Source organism: Malania oleifera, chromosome 3 (assembly GCF_029873635.1).
Source record: "Malania oleifera isolate guangnan ecotype guangnan chromosome 3, ASM2987363v1, whole genome shotgun sequence".
Lineage (NCBI taxonomy): Eukaryota > Viridiplantae > Streptophyta > Magnoliopsida > Santalales > Ximeniaceae > Malania > Malania oleifera.
Genome location: NC_080419.1, coordinates 71,779,757 through 71,798,533, shown reverse-complemented (window position 1 = coordinate 71,798,533; position 18,777 = coordinate 71,779,757). Strand labels below are relative to the sequence as shown.

General features: G+C 36.1%; 1 protein-coding gene across 1 annotated transcript in view; it reads right to left on the bottom strand.

Moving 5' to 3' along the window:
• LOC131152008 (uncharacterized) overlaps window positions 1–18,777 on the bottom strand; it is a 77,966-nt gene that overhangs the window by 20,297 nt on the left and 38,892 nt on the right. The window contains exons 5-11 of the mRNA XM_058103561.1: window positions 16,116–16,244; window positions 15,889–16,014; window positions 11,374–11,429; window positions 11,177–11,276; window positions 10,936–11,053; window positions 10,350–10,559; window positions 9,345–9,681 (exon numbers count right to left, since the gene is read on the bottom strand). Of these exons, the coding sequence (XP_057959544.1) occupies window positions 9,345–9,681; window positions 10,350–10,559; window positions 10,936–11,053; window positions 11,177–11,276; window positions 11,374–11,429; window positions 15,889–16,014; window positions 16,116–16,244 (1,076 nt within the window). The remainder of the gene's footprint in view (window positions 1–9,344; window positions 9,682–10,349; window positions 10,560–10,935; window positions 11,054–11,176; window positions 11,277–11,373; window positions 11,430–15,888; window positions 16,015–16,115; window positions 16,245–18,777) is intronic.

The window sequence follows — 18,777 nt, the reverse complement described above, 5'->3', positions numbered from 1 at the left end:
TAGTGTTGGAAATTTAGCCCATGTTTGGCCAACTAGAATTAGACACAGTAAAAACTTTCAGTTACTGAATTTTCAGATAAAACTATCCAATTGCAGATTTTCATTCATTATAGAGTACAATCTCATTAAGACAAGGAGATCTAACTGCAGGCAAAGTAATTGAAAAATTTGGCCACTTTGAAAACATTGTAAGAACTTGCATTAGTAGAGTGTGTGTTTGTACCGTTGTGTCTTTGCCATGTACACATTTTTTTCCAAAAGCTGTGTTGACATTTCCAAATTGTGTGAATCATATGCTGCAATCGTCTGTACAATAGTTTTTCATGATACATTAACAATAAGCATAGTTTTGAGTTAATTACAATATAACTTAACATAATTATTTTATCTTCTGTTACTCAGCCATCAACTATGGATTTGCCTCTTGCCTCTTGCATAGAGGTCCAATCTCATAGCCAGCACCAAGAATATGGTATCTACAAACCATAAATAGAATCTCTAGATTAGAGATCTAGTAGGCAGTGACCATCACATTTGACACTAGAGGCATTAATTGTGAAGGACTGGACTGTTCACTGCTTTCAAGCTGAGCAGAATGCTATATTGAAATTTAGCTAACATATCTCACATTATCAGCCAGAGAACTGAAAAAATTAACATTCTGAAGAGATGAATATGGGAAGCTGACTGCCAAAACAAACATAGATCTCATCAGTTGCCTAATTGGGATTACCCCCCCCCCCCCCCTCCTTCAAAAACAAAAAAGGACAGTCTCACAATTGATACCTTTCGATGCTAACTGCCAAGGGCTAGTAAGGATTAGCTCCTTGGTGCACATCTTCGATCAACATCCCTTAGAGAATAAGCTACACCAGGCTGAGAACTCAACCACATAAAGTGAAAGTCTCGACTATATTACTCCCACAAGGGCAGACACCGCACATGGATTGGTAGGCATTCAAGTGAAGCAATTTTTCAAATCATGGCTAACTGGCTGAGTTCTCAAGACTAACCTTAGACTCACAATAGAAGCCCACAAGCCAAAGAAGAGTAAAGGCAACTGAATGGAAGAGAATACAGTCTTTTTTCATAACAACCAATGGATAAAAAAAATAAAAATAAAAATAAAAAAAGAACAATGAGTGCACAAGGCTACCATGCCATATTAAAGGGGTCTGGGGAGCATAGTTATTAAAATCACAATCCCGATCATAAGATCCTTCAATTCCACTATACCAAAATGATCCAGATCCTATATATAGAATCAGAATTTGGTAGGATCAAAGTTCAATTACAGTAAGATTGGAGGATTGTAGTGGGATTGGTTGGATTGTAGTAAAATCGTGGTAAGATGGTAAGATCCTACAATAAATTTATATCTTTAATTCTTGTCCACATTGCCTGAAATGCAGGATTGGTGTTCGCTCTGCACAACTTATACTAGGAATCAACAACTACGAAAATTGATTTTGACTATTTAAAAGGTAATTATGGATACATTTTATGCTTAGCTCTTATTGACGTTTAAGGGGTTCAAACATTAATTTTAAGGTTGAGAATGAAGTCTATTATTAGTACACCCATGCATTTGATGATAATAATGACAATGGCAATCATGATTTTAACGAAGGCTGTAGTCATTAATTATGATTTCAAAAGGCAATGTAGCTTGGAAGATGGCATTAGTGTTTAGAAGCTAGCTTGATAATTTGGCTTTTGTATTTGTACAATAATATATAATTTTAGGTGGTCACATTGTATACTTGTTTGTTAATTAATTTAGGTTAAAAATTTTCCCTTCCTAAGAATTTATTTCTTGTTTCATTATAAGTTGGTTTTATTTAGGAATGCAACAAGAATTTGAACACTTAATCTTATTCTTACACGAGGGTTCCACGATGATCTACTTATTATTTCTTGGTTTTGAACAATTATGTACATATACTAACCAAGTGATCGGCTGAAATTAATAATGGCTGGAATTACCTTATGATCCTCGTCCAATCCTACAATCAAAACGTGCTACACCCTCCCCCCAACACATAAGCAATCTTACGTAGGATCTTGGTTTCAACAACCTTGTTAGGGAGGTCATGATATGCACGCTCTTACTTTCACAAATTGACAGGCGGTTTGAGCATCAAACCTTCAAGTTGGGACACAACACCCACACGATTGGGTCATGGGGCACTCAATTAAAGGAAAAAAGAAAAAGGACATGAAAAAGTTGTAGAAGGATTAATAAATCAAGTGAAAACATTCATTTCCCAAAAATACCAAACAACACTCGTGGGAATTTCCAGAAGTCTATGTTTGCCACACAAGGTAGTTCTAGCAATCAACCATGTAGTAAAAGAGAGTCTCGGGTTGTTTAGGTTATCTTAAAGGAAGCGGTGGACAAACTAAAGGTATCCCACACAAGTGTTTTCACAGTGGAAGGAGGTCATTCGAACAATTGTTTGGATCTTCATGGTAGTCCCCCACAAGTCGCCAATTAAGCCACCACAAATTCCACCCCTACTAGTTCTCTGCCACAAAGAGTATTCAAAGTACTTACTCCATCAAGCATTGCAACAAGCAACTCTCCTATTGCATCCTTGGCTCAAATAGGTATAACTTGTTTGCCATTTTATCTCTCCCACTACTCCTACGGTCATAGATACGCTGCCACCAACTGTATGACAAGTACAACCAATATATTTTCCATCCTCCAAAAACAAATTACCTTGTATTATCTTGTCAGTGGGCCCACCACTACACCTAGGGGAATAGGGACACCCAACCCCACTTCCCCCATCTCTCTTCCTTCTATTATGTATTCCTCGATTCTTTCTTTTAATCACATGTTTGTCAAGAAGATGAAAACATCAATGAATTGTTCCATAACATTCTTTTCACATTCTATGCCATCATGTTTTGAAGATGACGAAAGTGACAAGGGATAGGAGACCAGCAACTTCACTAATTTTGAGTCAATGACTCCTCCTATTGGTTGTATTGGTGCTGCCACACCGCTTCAAACCCATTATCATCTCAATCATCCTTTTTCAGACCAATTAAAATAGTTCGTCCTTAAGTTGAGTCCTATCTAGTTTGAAGTGTGTCTTGTTAGTCAAGAAAGCACCATTATGTCTCTTTTTTGCTTCCCAAGTCAATAAAAAAGTTGTCAACCCTTATACGTTAGCTCATTCCAATGTTCAAGATCCTAGGCAAGTCATGTCAAAAATGGGTTTCAAATAATTTGCTATATTTCTTGATAAATACTCAGGAATGACCTAGTTTTAATTTCACAATAGATCATTTAATATCATTTGTGCTTTTTGTTTCAAAATAAGGACTCAGCTCAACTTACCCATCAAAATACTTCATACTAATAAGGCCGAAGAGAACTTCAGCACCTAATTCACTAGTCACTACCTATATCCTATATGACTAGATATCGAATGATCCATCAAATTATCTTGTGTGCACACTCCACAACAAAAATGGAGTATCAGAGAGGAAAAACATACATATCTTCAAGTCACTAATCTATTGTCCTATAAGATGAATGTCCCTAAAGCATTTTGAAGGGGATATTGTGCTCACTACTTGCTCTCTATCAATAGAATGCCATCCTTTTGTCCTTCGTGGTTAAAAAACTTATTTTGTTCTCATCCCAAATTTTCCACTGTTCATAGCATGGTCTTGAAACCTGGATTAGTAACCACCCCAGTGAAGCCACTAGGTCGTTCGTTGGACAAGTGGGTCAAATTGGTGGTCGAGCCAGTGATCTCAACATATTTTAATAATATATACTAATACATTATTTAAATATATGTATAAGTATTATATCTACTAATATCATCACAAAATAATATTACACCTATTACATTTAAATATTTTACAAATATGTTTGGTTAAAATTACATATATAGCCAACTAAAGTCGTAAAAGACATAAATTTTAATAGTCATGTAAGTAAAATGAACACTTCTCTAATTTTTTTATTAAACTTTTTTCTCTTATTATTTTTTTCAAAAAACACTATGTTTGAAGTTTTTGTGAATGCTGTCAATGAATCTATCATTTCATAGGTTAGAGATTCCATGGTTAAACACAAATCAACAATTATCATAGTGGTATACTGCTGAAGTATTCTCACCATAGGTCCTAGGTTCAACTCTAGGGGGCAACAGCTTTCAGTGAATATATATATATATATTTAAAGCAAAGGCAGGTTAACCGGCCTTCAACCCTTGTTCAATTTAGTTAGATTCAAACCAGGTTGGCCACATCAACACCGGTTCATATAAATTCCAATTCTGGGATGTTGACTGGACCAGCCTGGTGATCAATTTCAGTTGAACCCAGTCGGACCCAGTGGTCTAGTCCAGGTGTTAAAACTATGGTTCTCATTGCCTCCTATATTTGAGTGTGTCCTTTGTCCATCGATCAACTCCAAGTGTGGACGGGATTATCATGCTCTTAAGCGCATTTCTAGGATACTCTCACACTCGAAAGGGGCGTTAATGTTATAACCTTACTTTGCATTGTTTCTTTATCTTGCTTATGTTACCTTCTTTGAGTCTACACCATATTCCTGTAACTTCTAGAGTCTTGCAGATCCCAATGTGTCCTTTCTTCTGCCTAGTCTTCAAAAGTTCAATATATTGTCTTTGCCTAGTGATCCTCCTCATTCTTCATCTTAGTTAAGCCCTTTTAGTCTCATCCTCTACTTTCCACAAGTACAGACAACAACTAAAGGGAAGAAAGACTTCCATATCCTAATGTTGCATCTCCGAATTCCTTGTATGAATCAGTCTCCATGATATTGACCTTCCCATCGCTATTAAAAAAGGTGTGATATACTCAACATCCAATTTCTAAGTTTGTCTACAATGGTCAAAGTATACAAGACCATGAACATTTTCTATAGAAAATTTACGACTAAAGATTTAGGACCATTGAAGTACTTCTCAGATGTAGAAGTATTAAGATCTCAGGGACCCTTTTGTCATAGTGGAAATATAGTCTAGACATTATGGAGAAGACTTGGTTGTTGGGATAATCCCATTTATACACCTATGGATCCTAATACAAAATTACTACCAAATGTGTGTTACTTGTATACAAATCCAGGATAATACTGACAACTTGGAAGTTAAACTACCTCATTCACTCGACTAAACAAAAGACTTTCACAGTGAGCGTTGAGTGTCAGTTCTGACTCTCCTCGAACAAATAATTAGAATGTTGTTGTTCATAGTTGCAGTACCTCAGAGTGCCCTTAGGAGAAGTCCCTTTTATCAAGATCAAGATCACACTCGTGTTCAAGGTATATGGATGTCCCTTTTATCAAGATCGAGATGACACTCGTGTTCATAGTTGCAGTACCTCAGAGTGCCCTTAGAAGTCCCTTTTATCAAGATCGAGATTACACAATTAGGCATTGTGTATTTGTGGGTGGTAATTTGGCAGCCTAAAAAGGTAAGAAACAAAGTGTGCTTCCACTGCCTAAGTCCAAATATAAAGTAATGAAGTCAGCGTATTAGTTAGCCAATTTATTCACCAAATCTTCAAGAGTGGGAAGCAGCAGGTAAAATTTATTTGTAATAAACAAGCTAGGAGTACATGAGACCTATGCTCCAGCTTGAGGCGGAGTGTTAGTTGCTTAGTGTATTATTAGTGCATGTTCGTGAGTAAGGGTATGATGACCATTATGAAGACCTATAGCTGAGCTAGGCTCTCTCATCACTACAAAATCTTTTATTTTCATAACACAAATTTAAAAAGTTCGAGAACAAACCCAATTCCCAATATTCAGCATGTCTCCCAAAGTTAGGCCACGTATCCAAAGGAATGTTTTATTGAAAGAAATTAAATCTCCAACCACATATGACCCCTCAACAGATGGTGGTTCAACAAACTCAGTTCTCCTTCACATTGCCCCAACAGAGTCTCTTTTGCAACGCTTCCAACCTCCAGATCACAGAACAAGGGATTGGGAAAAGAGTCAAAATAATGTGGAAGGTTTGATAAAATGACTTTTAATGAGTGTCTCCCCCTCTTCTGACAAGTACTTCCTCTTACATCCAGCAAACTTCTTTTCGAACTTTTCAATTCTAGGATCCCAAAGAATTTCATTAAATTTAGCTCCTGAAGGCAGCTCCCAAATATGTGAGGAACAGACCCAACTTGCTGCTTAGAACCTATGTCAGAAGGCATCTGTTGATCCCTTCACCCACCAAAAACAATTTGCTTTTACTTAAATTCACTTATAGGCCAGAAATTGATTCGAAGCACTGAAGGATACATCTCAAATTAAGAACTTGCTTGTATCAGCCCCCTAAAAACAATGGTCACATTTGAAAAAAAAAACACTTCCATTTTTGTATCACCTCATCGAACACCTAAACACTTTTAAAAGACAGCCTCTTCAACTTTCAAAAGCATCTTACTAAGAACTTCCATGACAAGAATGAACAACAGAGATGAAGGCAGGTCTCCTTGCCCCATGTCTCTAAAGGCCTAAAAAACCTGACTTTTGTTGATGATAATTGAGAAGCATGGGGCAGATGTACACTTGAAATCCAATTGATCCATATTTCATTAAAACCCATCCTTTCCATAGAAAAAAAAAAAAAAAAGATCCCACACATGATCAAAAGCCTTTTCCCGATCAAGTTTTCTAATCAAAAAAGGCTTTTGCTGCCAACAGCTGATTACCACCAATGATCTGAAAATTCATATCAATAAGGACATGCCTTCTACCCACTGGCTTAGCATAGAGATTTTATCAAAAATGCAGATTTCATCCATCCTCTCCTTCTCTTCAACAATATAGATCCGCATGGACCCCATCAATCTACAGTTCTTGAAGAAGTTGAATCTCCTCCGCAGTTTTTTTTTAAGTAAAAAAAGTAAAAATTAATTTAAAAAGGCACCAAGAGGGTGCTGCCCAAGTACAAACCACCAAAGGAGAAATCACCCAGTGCTGGGTATCAAAGTCAAGAATGATATGAAAGTCAAACAAAAACAAGGTACCATGCCAGCTAGTTACAGTATTGATCTTCAATAACATGTAAAGGATGCAGCCTGTCCTTCGAAATCTCGTCTATTTTTTTTTTTCCTCTACACAAAAAAAGATGGCAAAGGGAATAAATGTCCAGTCTCGCCTATTTCCTATCAAGAATGAATGTCTTTCCAAGTACATAAACTCTCCCTCCACTGTTCTGGCAGTAACACACTGCTGCCATGTCAGAGTCATAGCCAGATTCCACTATTCCAGACACTTCTAATTTAAGAACAGTGCAAGGGGATACGTTCAATTGACTTGACATTTCCCAATAAAAAAAAAAAGCACCTGTTGACGAGATGCAGTCCCCTTTTCTGCAGGTTGTCAGTGGCTCAGAGTCATGGCCAGATTCCACTATTCCAGACACTTCTAATCCAAGAACAGTGCAAGGGGATACGTTCAATTGACTTGCCATTTCCCAATAAAAAAGAAGCACTTGTTGACAAGATGCAGTCCCCTTTTCTGCAGGTTGCCAGTGCCTCAGTGGTAAGTATCATTCGAAAAGTTGCCTGCCATGTAAAGAAAACAACCTTTGCAGAGGGCTATTGGAAACTAAATGCGCTTCCAGGGCATACTGCAAGTGGTTACTGCCGGGGAGGTGAGATCTGTAATAGGATCTAACTGTAAATCTGCCATTTTTATGCAAGATCCACTTAGGTACATTAGGAGAGTTCTGATATTGAACTTTGTACACGCTACTATAAATTGCTTTAAAGTTGTCAATTTTCCCAATCAAAGGCATTCCTTACTAAGGGAATGCTCCAAGATATCCAAAAATATGCAATTTTCCGGTAATTGCTAATTAGGGCTTGATTGTCGCAGGCGAAACTGAATATGGAAGGGAATTTCACACTAGGAGAAGAATCGTTGCACCAAATGCCATGCCAAAAAAATACATTTCTCGCCATTTCCACTTGGAAATAAATATGGGAGGAAAAAAAAAAACCATGCCACCCCTCCCCTAATGAATCTCTAAACTACAACACCAGAGGATCCTCTCACATCTTCAGGGCCCCAACCACCATATTAAGCGATGATTTCCCTCTACCTCCATAATGGTCCTTCTCCTTCAAAGGCCAGTTTCATTGAGGATAGAGAGATATTTTTAGCCCTAAGCTTCCATTTCAAATAGGCTGCTTAACAGCACCCCATTGAGATAGTTTTTTAAGTTCACCACTATGCTTCCCAAAGGAATTTCTTTTTATATCCCTCCAATCCAATGGCCACTAAACAAAGGATGGGAAAAAGGCAAAGTAAACTGGGAGGTTCAAAAGAGCAGTCTTGATGAGGCTAAGTCTCCCATCTTTTGACACATAATTCCTTTTCTCATCCAGAAAGTTTCCTCTCAAAATAGGAAATGCCCCGTCTGCAAGTATCCTAAGAATATTTGTCGCTTCATGGAAGAATGTAGATTTCCATCACCTTCTTTCAACTAAAGGGCTCTACACTTTTCCCTCTAAGAGATTTCCAGCTAAGTTATAGCATAAACTCCATTTCAAGGTTCATTCAACTCTCTTTTCTCGTAATTTGGCCACATTCATTTTTTTAAGCATATTTCTCAACTACAAATCATGATATCCCATAAACAGCTAAACTGATAACTTTCATATAAATTTTATTTTCCTCAAAATTATAATATAACACCATTGCTTTAGAAACATCATCAGTCTACTACAAAACCTCTTTTCATATTATAAATTTAAATTTTACCTTAATGAACTTGGTGACTAAAAACACAGAAAAAGAAGCAGAGACCCGCTTATAAAGAAGGCCAAATAATAGGAGAAAATAGCATTTTTGCAAGATAACCACGCGCACACCTTAGTAAGCCAGTGTGGCCCAAGGACCATGCTCAATAAAGTACAAGTACACCTTGTAACATAGATGGCAAAACATGACCAATGGTAATGCTGCAGATTCAGTTCACATAAGGCTGTGCACATCCCACCCTCCCCAGACACTTGATATAGTCGGTTGTGCACTGAAGTGCAAATGTGCAGGTAATGCTCTGCATATCATGTCCTCCCCAAACCCCCAATATGGCATGCAAGCCTTGCATTGAGTGCTACATTTTAAGTACAGAAATAAAATCAGCAGGTGCAGGGGGATATGCTAAATTGAAACCTATTTTACTTCAGCATGAACTCTGTCATAATGGCGACATCCACAGAGGCATCCAACTACAAAGGGTTATATCAACGCAACCAACTAATTATTGAAACCAAGTTTAAAAAATTGGGCACTCAGAAGCATATTGTGATAAGGAGAAAACAGATGACAAACGAACCCAGTAATTATGGTCCCTTTCACATTAGCAATAGGCTGGTACACATCCCCGGTGGGAATATCTGACCAATGAAAGTGAATCCTGCCGCCGCCACCCCCGCCACCACCATATGGACTACCATGTCCTCCAGCGCTGGTAAGGCTAGAAAATTCACCAAGATCCAGAGCACGCAAAAACAAAAGAATGGTTCCACCGGATCCACCACCAGTACCTCCATTAAAACCATCTGTGATAACATAGCCTTTCTTCTTGGAATTTCCTGCAGAACTTTCTCCATCGGCTCTAACTGAACCTTCAATGGACAAACTTGACAACGGATGCTCCAGTGAACCCATTACTGCTCAGGTAAAGGCATTACAAAAAAATAAATAAAATTAAATAAAGTAACTATGAGTTCAAATAAAAATAAATATATAGATGCAAATATATTCAGAGATATAATGGCACTAAACAGGTGGCTGAATTATAATAAATTTTGAGTCAGTGAACATGACTGGCAATTAGTTTCACGAAAACTCATGCAAAAGTGGAAAAATAAATTTTCTAACATGTTATCTTCATAATATTATGTGATTTCAATTAAAGTAAAATAAAATAATTTCAAGAACTACAGAAACAAGGGAAAATTTATTTGAAGGCAGCAAGGTCTTTCAGGAACATGAAATCTAAATGCAAATCTTCCAATTTAGTAGCAGTTCAGCTTAGAAAAACAAATTTGCAATCTGTATTCTATCTTCATAATGTGATATGATTTCAGTTAAAGTAAAATAAAATAACTTCAAGTAGTACAGATACAAGGGGGAATTATTTTTAAGGCAACTATGACCTTTAGGATAGCATGTGGAAACTGCACTGCTACTAAATTTCAAAATTTGCATTTAAATTTCATTTTCCTAAAAGACCCTGTTGGCTGTTGCTTTCAAATAAATTCCCCCTCGTATCTATTTCAAGCCTCATTATAAGAGAGTACAGATTATTTTTGTGTGACCTAAAAAATAGTCTTACCTATGATGCCACCACCTGCAGTTGAACCAGAAAAACTGTCATTTCCACTTCCACTACCAAGTTCACAAGGCAAATCAGCATTTCCATATGACGCGCCTCCCTCAACGCAGCTGCCATTGAAACGTCCATCTCCGCCTTTGCCACCATGTCCACCACCACTGCCAAGACCATTGCTTAGAACTTTTCCTCTACCTATACCACCTGCACAGCCTGTACAAACACAAAAATATAATTTCATCTTAGAAGTAGTTTTCAATCTCAAAAGTGCAGAGTATGCTATCATTCAAGGTAATAAATGAATAATAAGTTCTAAGAAAAGGACAGCCCAGAAGACAAGGCTCCCACATATAGTGGGGGCTGGGAAATTACAGTTTCCAGATACCCAAAACAATTTTGGCAGGCATAGGCATGTACATGCATGCACACAGAGGTGGAGACAGAGACGGACAGGGAGAAGGCAAAGCAAACAGAATTTATCAATTTCTTTTGGTCTTGAAATACTCAAAAGAAAAAAATTAAGTAAACAAAACAAAAACAAAATAAAACAAAAGCAATAACAAAGAAAAGAAAATGAAATCAATCATACCCATCCCAGATGTGCTTATTATTCCAGAGGAAAGGACAGCTACAGTTCTTGCCCTATGAAAGTGAACTACGGATCCCTTTATCAGCCCTTCAACAGTAATATCTTCCACTCGACAAATCTGAAAAAGTAAAATCACAAATCAGTCAATAAATTAACCTATAAAAAATTACATGTCAACCCCACCCCCCACCCCCTTCCTGCAGCCCCAAATAAGGAAAAAAAAAACGTGCAATGTAGACACCTGAAGAGTGAAGGTTAGTGAGGAGTTGACATTGCAGTCTTCAGGTGGATGTAGCAGTTCAGCAGGACAATCCTGGCGTTCACAATAAAGTTTTGGCGTTCTACCACATATCAAACAAAAAATAATTAGCACAACCAAAGGGCACAGTACAAAAGAAAATTTTAATGGCAAAATAATAAATTCAGATCCAAACTTACACAGCATCAGTTGTTGCATTTTCTAGGGGACCGCGCAAAACAGATTCAGGACCAACCTTCATGTGGGAAGAGCAAGAAAATTTTCAGTATCCACATACAGTATATGACGTAGACCTAATAGGCTACGGCCCTTATCATATATATCATACGATGATGATGTCTCTTGGAGACCAGAAAATGTAGCCATCGATATTTTATTGACACATTCATCTCATTCATGAGTGAAGAAGGTGAGCGAACAAGCTACCTTACGCATGATAATAGCATCATGCATTATTTCATGTTGTTCCACGATGAGTTCTGAGTTGGTTTAGCACTTAAATAGAATTCACTCAAGGGTCATGAAAGAGGGTTGAAAGGTAGGTGCAGGGATGACCAATCATTTAGAGTCCAACAACTGCCAAAGGAACTAGTGCATTATATAATCCACAAGCATGCCATTTTTTGTTTTCATGAAAACTAGAAAGTGCAAAGGGGCCACATTCCCACCCTTGCCATTGCCGATCCAAACCCACTCGCCCAATCGAAGGCCAAAATATAAAACACAGGTCCTCACCAGGTACCTCTGACCATCCGTGGACCAATTTGCCCCAAACCTCCCCGGGTCAAGAAATGCAAAAGGAGGCGCCACGTGTCAGCACAAGGAGCACCTGACCGCTTTAAATATATGTTGTATATTAACATATAGAATATATATATAAATTGGAATATACTAGAAAAAGTGCCCATGCTTTCCACCTAGCCAATTTCAGCCAAAAAATTTAAAAAAATATTAGATGGCACGCTGTTCCGCTCCAATATTTTGGAACAAATACAAAGCCTGGATCATGCATATGAATGACACCAAAATGCACATATTCAGAACTGCTTTCACAATTTTAATGAGGATGTAAATAGGGCGGCAGTTATCAAACGTGTCAACTAAGCACATGGCCTGAAAATTAGAGGCCATTTGGCATCACTGTCAAAAACTATGGAAATGAAAACCAGAAATGAAAATTAAAAACCAGAAAATAGAAACTAAAGACCGAAAACCAGCAACTTGTTTGGTTAATATTTCTAAAACTTTACAAATTGAAAAACTTGATCAAACAAATGCTGATTTTTATCCTTCAATCAAGTAACAATTACAAACTATGATTAAAATAATAAATTAGAAAAAAATAATATAAGTAAAAAATATTATAATAAAAAATCATTATAATTATTTTATTTAATTATTATATTTCAAAATTCACTTTACGAAAACAAACTTATTGCATGTGAGAACAGAGATATGGTAAAAATATTTTTTAAATGTATTTTATTTTTTTTTATTTTTTTTTTGAAATTTTATGAGGCATTTTTATTTTAATTATATTTTAAATTCATATGACCATTTTATTTTAATGTTAATTAAAATGTATGCATAAAATGAAAGATTTAATTAAAAAAAGTCAATTCTCAATACTTAAATATTTTGGCAACAAATTGGATTTAAAGTTATGTGATCCAAGCATAGTAGTCAGAGGTGCGAGGGGAAGGTGCGCACCTCACAAAGGTGAGGCGCGCAATTATTAAAATAGTGTAAAATACCTATTTGGGGTAATTGATATATGAACATATGAATATCTAGTAATATTAGAATTTAAAATGTCAAAACATTCAATAGAAAAATTGAAAATTTAATAAAATTGCCAAGACGATTCAACATAGTTCAACATTAAAAGAAAAGAGTACAATAAAAGATTTCAAAGTATAAAAGAAAAGAGTACAATAAAATATAGTTTGCATGGGAGAGACACTAGATTAAAAGATTTCCTAATTTAAGCATTGAAGCAATTCTCCGAAGTACAACTTGCATCCCTTAAGTCATTTCTCTTTTAATTTTTGCATGCAATCAATATTATAATTGATCCAAATTCTCTTGCAATAATTATAATTGAAGATTTGACTATACAATAATCACGACTTGAATTTGTATTAAAGTGAATGATTTAAAATAATACTCATAAAATTTAATATAAAAATTAAGTTTAAATTGTCACATTTGATATATCAAAACTTTCTTGAAAATACTATGGCAGAGTGAATATATATTATTTTAATGAGTGGTACAAAAATTTTGATCATATAAGAATTATTTAAACATTAACCTTTTGAAAATCCTTTTTTTTTGGGCGGGAGCGGGATCATTCTTCAGAGCAAGCTGTATCCGAAATCCAATCTTAAAAAAATGGTAGAAGCTTGAAATCCATTGTGATCCATTGATTTAGGGGGGTTACGTGTCCAAAATCCACCATCACCCTCACGTGACAAGCAAAATGCAAACAGGCAGCAGTACGCAGGCAGCAGAAAGAAGAAGAAGAAGAAGAAGACGAGCTCGCTGCTAGTTGGAAATGTCGAAGACGACATGACGAACTCACGGCTGGTTCGAACGCTCACAGACGAACTCCCGAAGGCTCCTGCTGGTTCAAAATGTGGAAAAGGAAGTCGTGCGACTCGTGCTGGTTTGAAATGTCGAAGACGAACTCACGGTAATGGTTCGAAGGCTTGAAGACGAGCTCACGAAGGCTTCTTACTGGTTTGAACGCTCACAGATGAACTCACACTGCTGGTTCAAAGGCTCGTGAAGGCTCCTACTGGTTCGAATGTGCAAGACGAAGTCGTGAAGGGTCGAAGAGGGCTAGGGCTCCTATTTGTTCGAGTCGAATAAGGGGTACGGCTCTGGCTATTCCTTTCATTTAACAGACTCAAATTTTTCAAGGCATGCCTCACTATGCCTGTCGCCCCTCTACGCCACATCTCGCCTCACTGTGCCTCCTGCAAGTCGCCTCACCTCGCATGGTATGAGGCGCTAGCCTCCTTGCCTCTCTCCACCTCGCACCTACGAGGTGCGCTTTTAACTACTATGGATCCAAAGGGATATGAAGTGTGCTTTGATGGGGGCAAAAATAGAGCTAGGAAGGGTCGGCGGGAGTAAGCTAACTTGAAGTGTTCGGTGGTTTATGACGGAAAAGGATTGAAGAGGCAATCCCTCAGTTAGTATTTTATTTCTTATTTCTTATTTTTAAAATTTCTCTTCATTTTTATTTATTTTCTTTGGGTGATTTCTCGTCCCCTATCGTTTTAACTTCTCACTCTCATTCTAATACATCTTTTTTCATCCATAAAAAAAATAAAAAAAAATAAAAAATAAATGCAGGCTTATTTCACTTGAGTGCATGGATCAGGCAACTAGGTTGATTCCCATACCAATGTGTGAATCTTGTTCATAACTTTAAGCAATTTCTATACACAAGGCTCTCTTTCGATGAACTTTGTGGTTGGATAATCTTATCTTCCCAGTTTCCATTGGGTTGGGGCTTTTGGTGCCACAGGCTTTTTGGCTTATTTGTTGGCTTAGTTCATACGAATTTTCTAAGGATAACTTCTCATCCCTTATGCTTTATTATATCATTGATAAAAAAAAAATTAAACAAAAACTTAAAAAAAAAAAAAAAAAGAGGGGGAGGGGGAGTGGGAGGTGGGTGAAGGTCTAGTACTGGCAGTCACTTCGATGTAAAATAATGAAAAACTAACCTTTTGACAAACACACTAACAACACTAGATCTGCATGCTTCACCCACACATACAGTTTTAAACTATAGTTATGGCATATCCATACCCCATGCAGATCTTTTTTTATTTTGAACACATGCACACAGTTATGAAGCAAATGTGCATGCATCAAATCATTAGGTCTCCAACAATATGTAAGAACTTGTAATGAGGATGATGAAGGTCCATGCAGAACAAAACATGACAACTGAATGAGAATTACAACACATGGATACACACACAACTCATTTTTTACAGGACAGGCATAATCAAAGTGAAGAAAACCGGTGAAATATTTATCCACACTATTATGACAATGTTAAAAAGATAATTGATCCAACACTATTCATTTTTCATTCAATAAACAATTGATTAATAACCTATAATTATATAAAAATTAGCTAGATAACTACCAAGGACAATGCAAATAGTAAACACATTTAATGACACATTGACTTGCATATATACTCTGGAATATGCTTTTTAGCATCTCTGGAGAGAGCTGGGTTTTCCCTTCTTTCATTGGTAAATTGTCAGCTATTTCTTTCACAGGCTTTGGTAGGAGAAAGGATAAGGCAGTCCGATGGAAGTGTTGAATACTCGCAGTTTTATGGGGGTTATGGTTGGAGCATAATGCAAGGATATTCAACAGGACGAAATTAAATTGGATGCTGGTTTGGAAAAAAATTCAGTATTTGGCCTCACTATGGTGCACTGGTCTGGGCTTTTTCTGAGGAATTAGTTTCCACAAGCTACATAGAAATTGGAGGAACATTTTGGAATGCTGATCTTTTACTGTTTTTAGTATTTTTAGCTGTTTTCTGGAATGTTACAGACCTTTTTTGGGAGATGACTCATTCTCCCTCGTGTAAATTCTCTTCCTAATAATGAAATATTATTTTTCTAGCAAAAAAAAAGGGGAAAAAAAAAACTTACATATATACTGTAAAACAGAGAAAGAACCAGCCGTTGTGCCTCAATCCAATCTCCAGGTCCAGATAGATTCAATAAACCTTGTCCGTGAACACCAAGATTTGCATTAGAGTGTATGACAGATGATTCCTGATGGTGAAGAGAAAGAAAGAAATGGCAAAGCATGTCATTCGTTTGTGCATTTAGAACATCATTGTACAGAAAATGGGAAAAATGTAAAGAAAAAATACCTTTAGAACAACCAGATTACTAGCCTCAAGCAAGGAAGTTGCAACAGTTGCATCGCCGCCACCATCTATAAGCATTTTTGAATTCCACATCAAGAACATTTTTACCGACATTCGTAGAGCCCCATATACCTGAAGTTTGTGAATCCAGGCAGCAAATCATAACATGTTATGAAGTCAAAACATGCAAAACCATAGATACATTAAACTGAAATATGTTAAAATGACAAATTGATGAAAATTCACAGCAGTGATAACAGGCGCATACATTTTTCATAGCACAGGCAGACACATAAGTCTCATTAAGATTATATTAATTTAGCTATCTGTTTGCAAACATTATGTATGAACAACAATCTTAATCAAAATGACAAGAAAATGAAAAGAAACTGCAAAGAAAACAGCAGATGGCAATTTTTTTTTTTTTTAAATTATGAGAAAGAACCAATCAAGAGAGATCATGGCACCTGAAATTACACCAACATATTAACAGGTTCATGCACCAGGCTGTCATTATATATATATAGGGTCACATGTGTATGTGTACAGCATGCAAGCACGATAGTTTAAAAGGATTCAGTAGTCTCTCATTGTTCTTGTAAGTTATAACAGCACACCTCACAATGCTGAATCTTTCCAATTTATATTAACTAAGAAATAGGAATAGCTTTATATTAGCATAGATCAAGAATATTTGCACTTCTAGAATCGATAAGGAAGATTATTCTTAGTCACAATAAAATTTTATTTCCCTTGCAGGTAAGAAGAATTTGAAAAGAAAAAACTAAAAAAACAAAGACAAAAACAAAAACTAAAAAGAAAGAAACTCAGACAGTCTCCACTGAAGCTACAGATTACCAATGGAATCCATTTACAGGCGATTATTAAATTCCTTTTTATTGGATCTTAATTCCTGATAAGGGTTAGTCGTAGCCTTTCAATGAACCTAAATGCCAAACGGAGACCAAAACAACCCCTCCCACAAGATGGGAAAAGAAGGGAAGCCCTTAGTAGTTGATAACGTCATATTTATTATCTATAACAACATGATCAAACCAATCACAAAAACAGAACTACTGCTATTTTAAATAATATTTAATAAATCCAAGAGAGACTAATCTTCAAAAGTCTCCTATTGCTGGCTTCCTCATGTTGCAAAAGAGGATGGCCGTTCTTGGGATTTTCATTTTGGGAGAAATCTCAATGAAAGAGAAATCTAATGAGTTTGCTTCTTTGACTATCACGCTTAATTCTTTTTGTGCCCAGTTGGTAGTCATAAATGTGTTTGGGGTCTTGATTCTTCTGGAAATTTCTCATGCAAAGATTTTTTTTTCTCTCATTTGATCCATGAATTTCAGTATTTTAACCCTTTATTCCCTAATCTGGAAATCCAAAGTTTCTTCAAAGATCAAGAACTTTCCCTGGACTGCCATTCTTGATTAAATCAAAACTAATGACTTCCTTTAGAAGCAAAGACCTGACAAGGCCCTGTCTCCTGACTTTTGTGTCTCTCTATTTTAGGAAAAGGGAGAATTGCGTTCACTTGTTTTTACATTGCCCCAATGCCCCTTGGGATATTTGCAATAATTTGGTCAGGATATTTGGTGAAAATTGAGTGTGAGCGGCTTCTTTGGAGAATTTTTTGTATTCTTAAGTTGGAGGTTTTGGTAATAGGAAAGAGGAAAGTTTTTGTACTGTTCTGGCTATTATTTGGAGCATCTGGCTAGAAACAAATTCTTGAATCTTTGCCACTTCCGATAGTCTGCTTTGGAGAAAAGTGTCTTTGTTGCATCACTTTGGTACTTAGAAAATGGATTCTTTCTTTGGAAGACATGCAGCAGATTGGCTGGTGCTATTCTATTAAATTTGTCTTGTATTTACTTCTTTTTTTTAGCTGCTTTCCTTTTTGTGATGGGAGAATCACGTTCTCCCTGGTTTTTTTCTTTTTCTTTGGTGTACTCCTCTCTTCCTTCAGGATGTGCTAGTTTCATGGCATCAAAAATATTCCCATAGAATCAAGGTCCTAAATTTCAATTTCAACTCAAATTTCAAAGCTCCAAAATACATAAATTTCGACTGAAATGTCGATTTTGATGTCAATTTTGATTTCAATTTGAAAAAATAATGAAAATCAGTAGTAAAGCATGGAATTCTTTTATGAAACTTTAGAAATGGTTAATAGACATAATAATATAAGTTTTACGACATATTCAATTAATGATCATTAAACATATTCAATTAATACAATTATACAAATGAAATTCACAAATCATTTAAATATTATTTATTATACAAATTATGATAATTTAGACATGAATGGTTAAATAAAATGTTGTTGTAAGTTCATTTTTTCACATAATTTCAAAAACCCTTGTAATAATCTTTTGTTTTGATTAAAAATAATTAAATGAAGAGAGAAATTTCACTTCACTCCTAAACCTCTCATTTGAATTATGAAGAAATTTCATTTTATAATTAAAATTTCAACAAGTTTCGCTAAGAATTTGAGATTTGGATAAATTCAAGATGATTCACAGAAATTTCGACAAAAATTATGTAAGACAGAAATCAATTGCCATTTCGAATTCGAGGATGATGGAAACCAAAAATTTCAACAATTTCGTGGAAATATAAGACCATGCATGGAAAAACATTCCCAAGAATC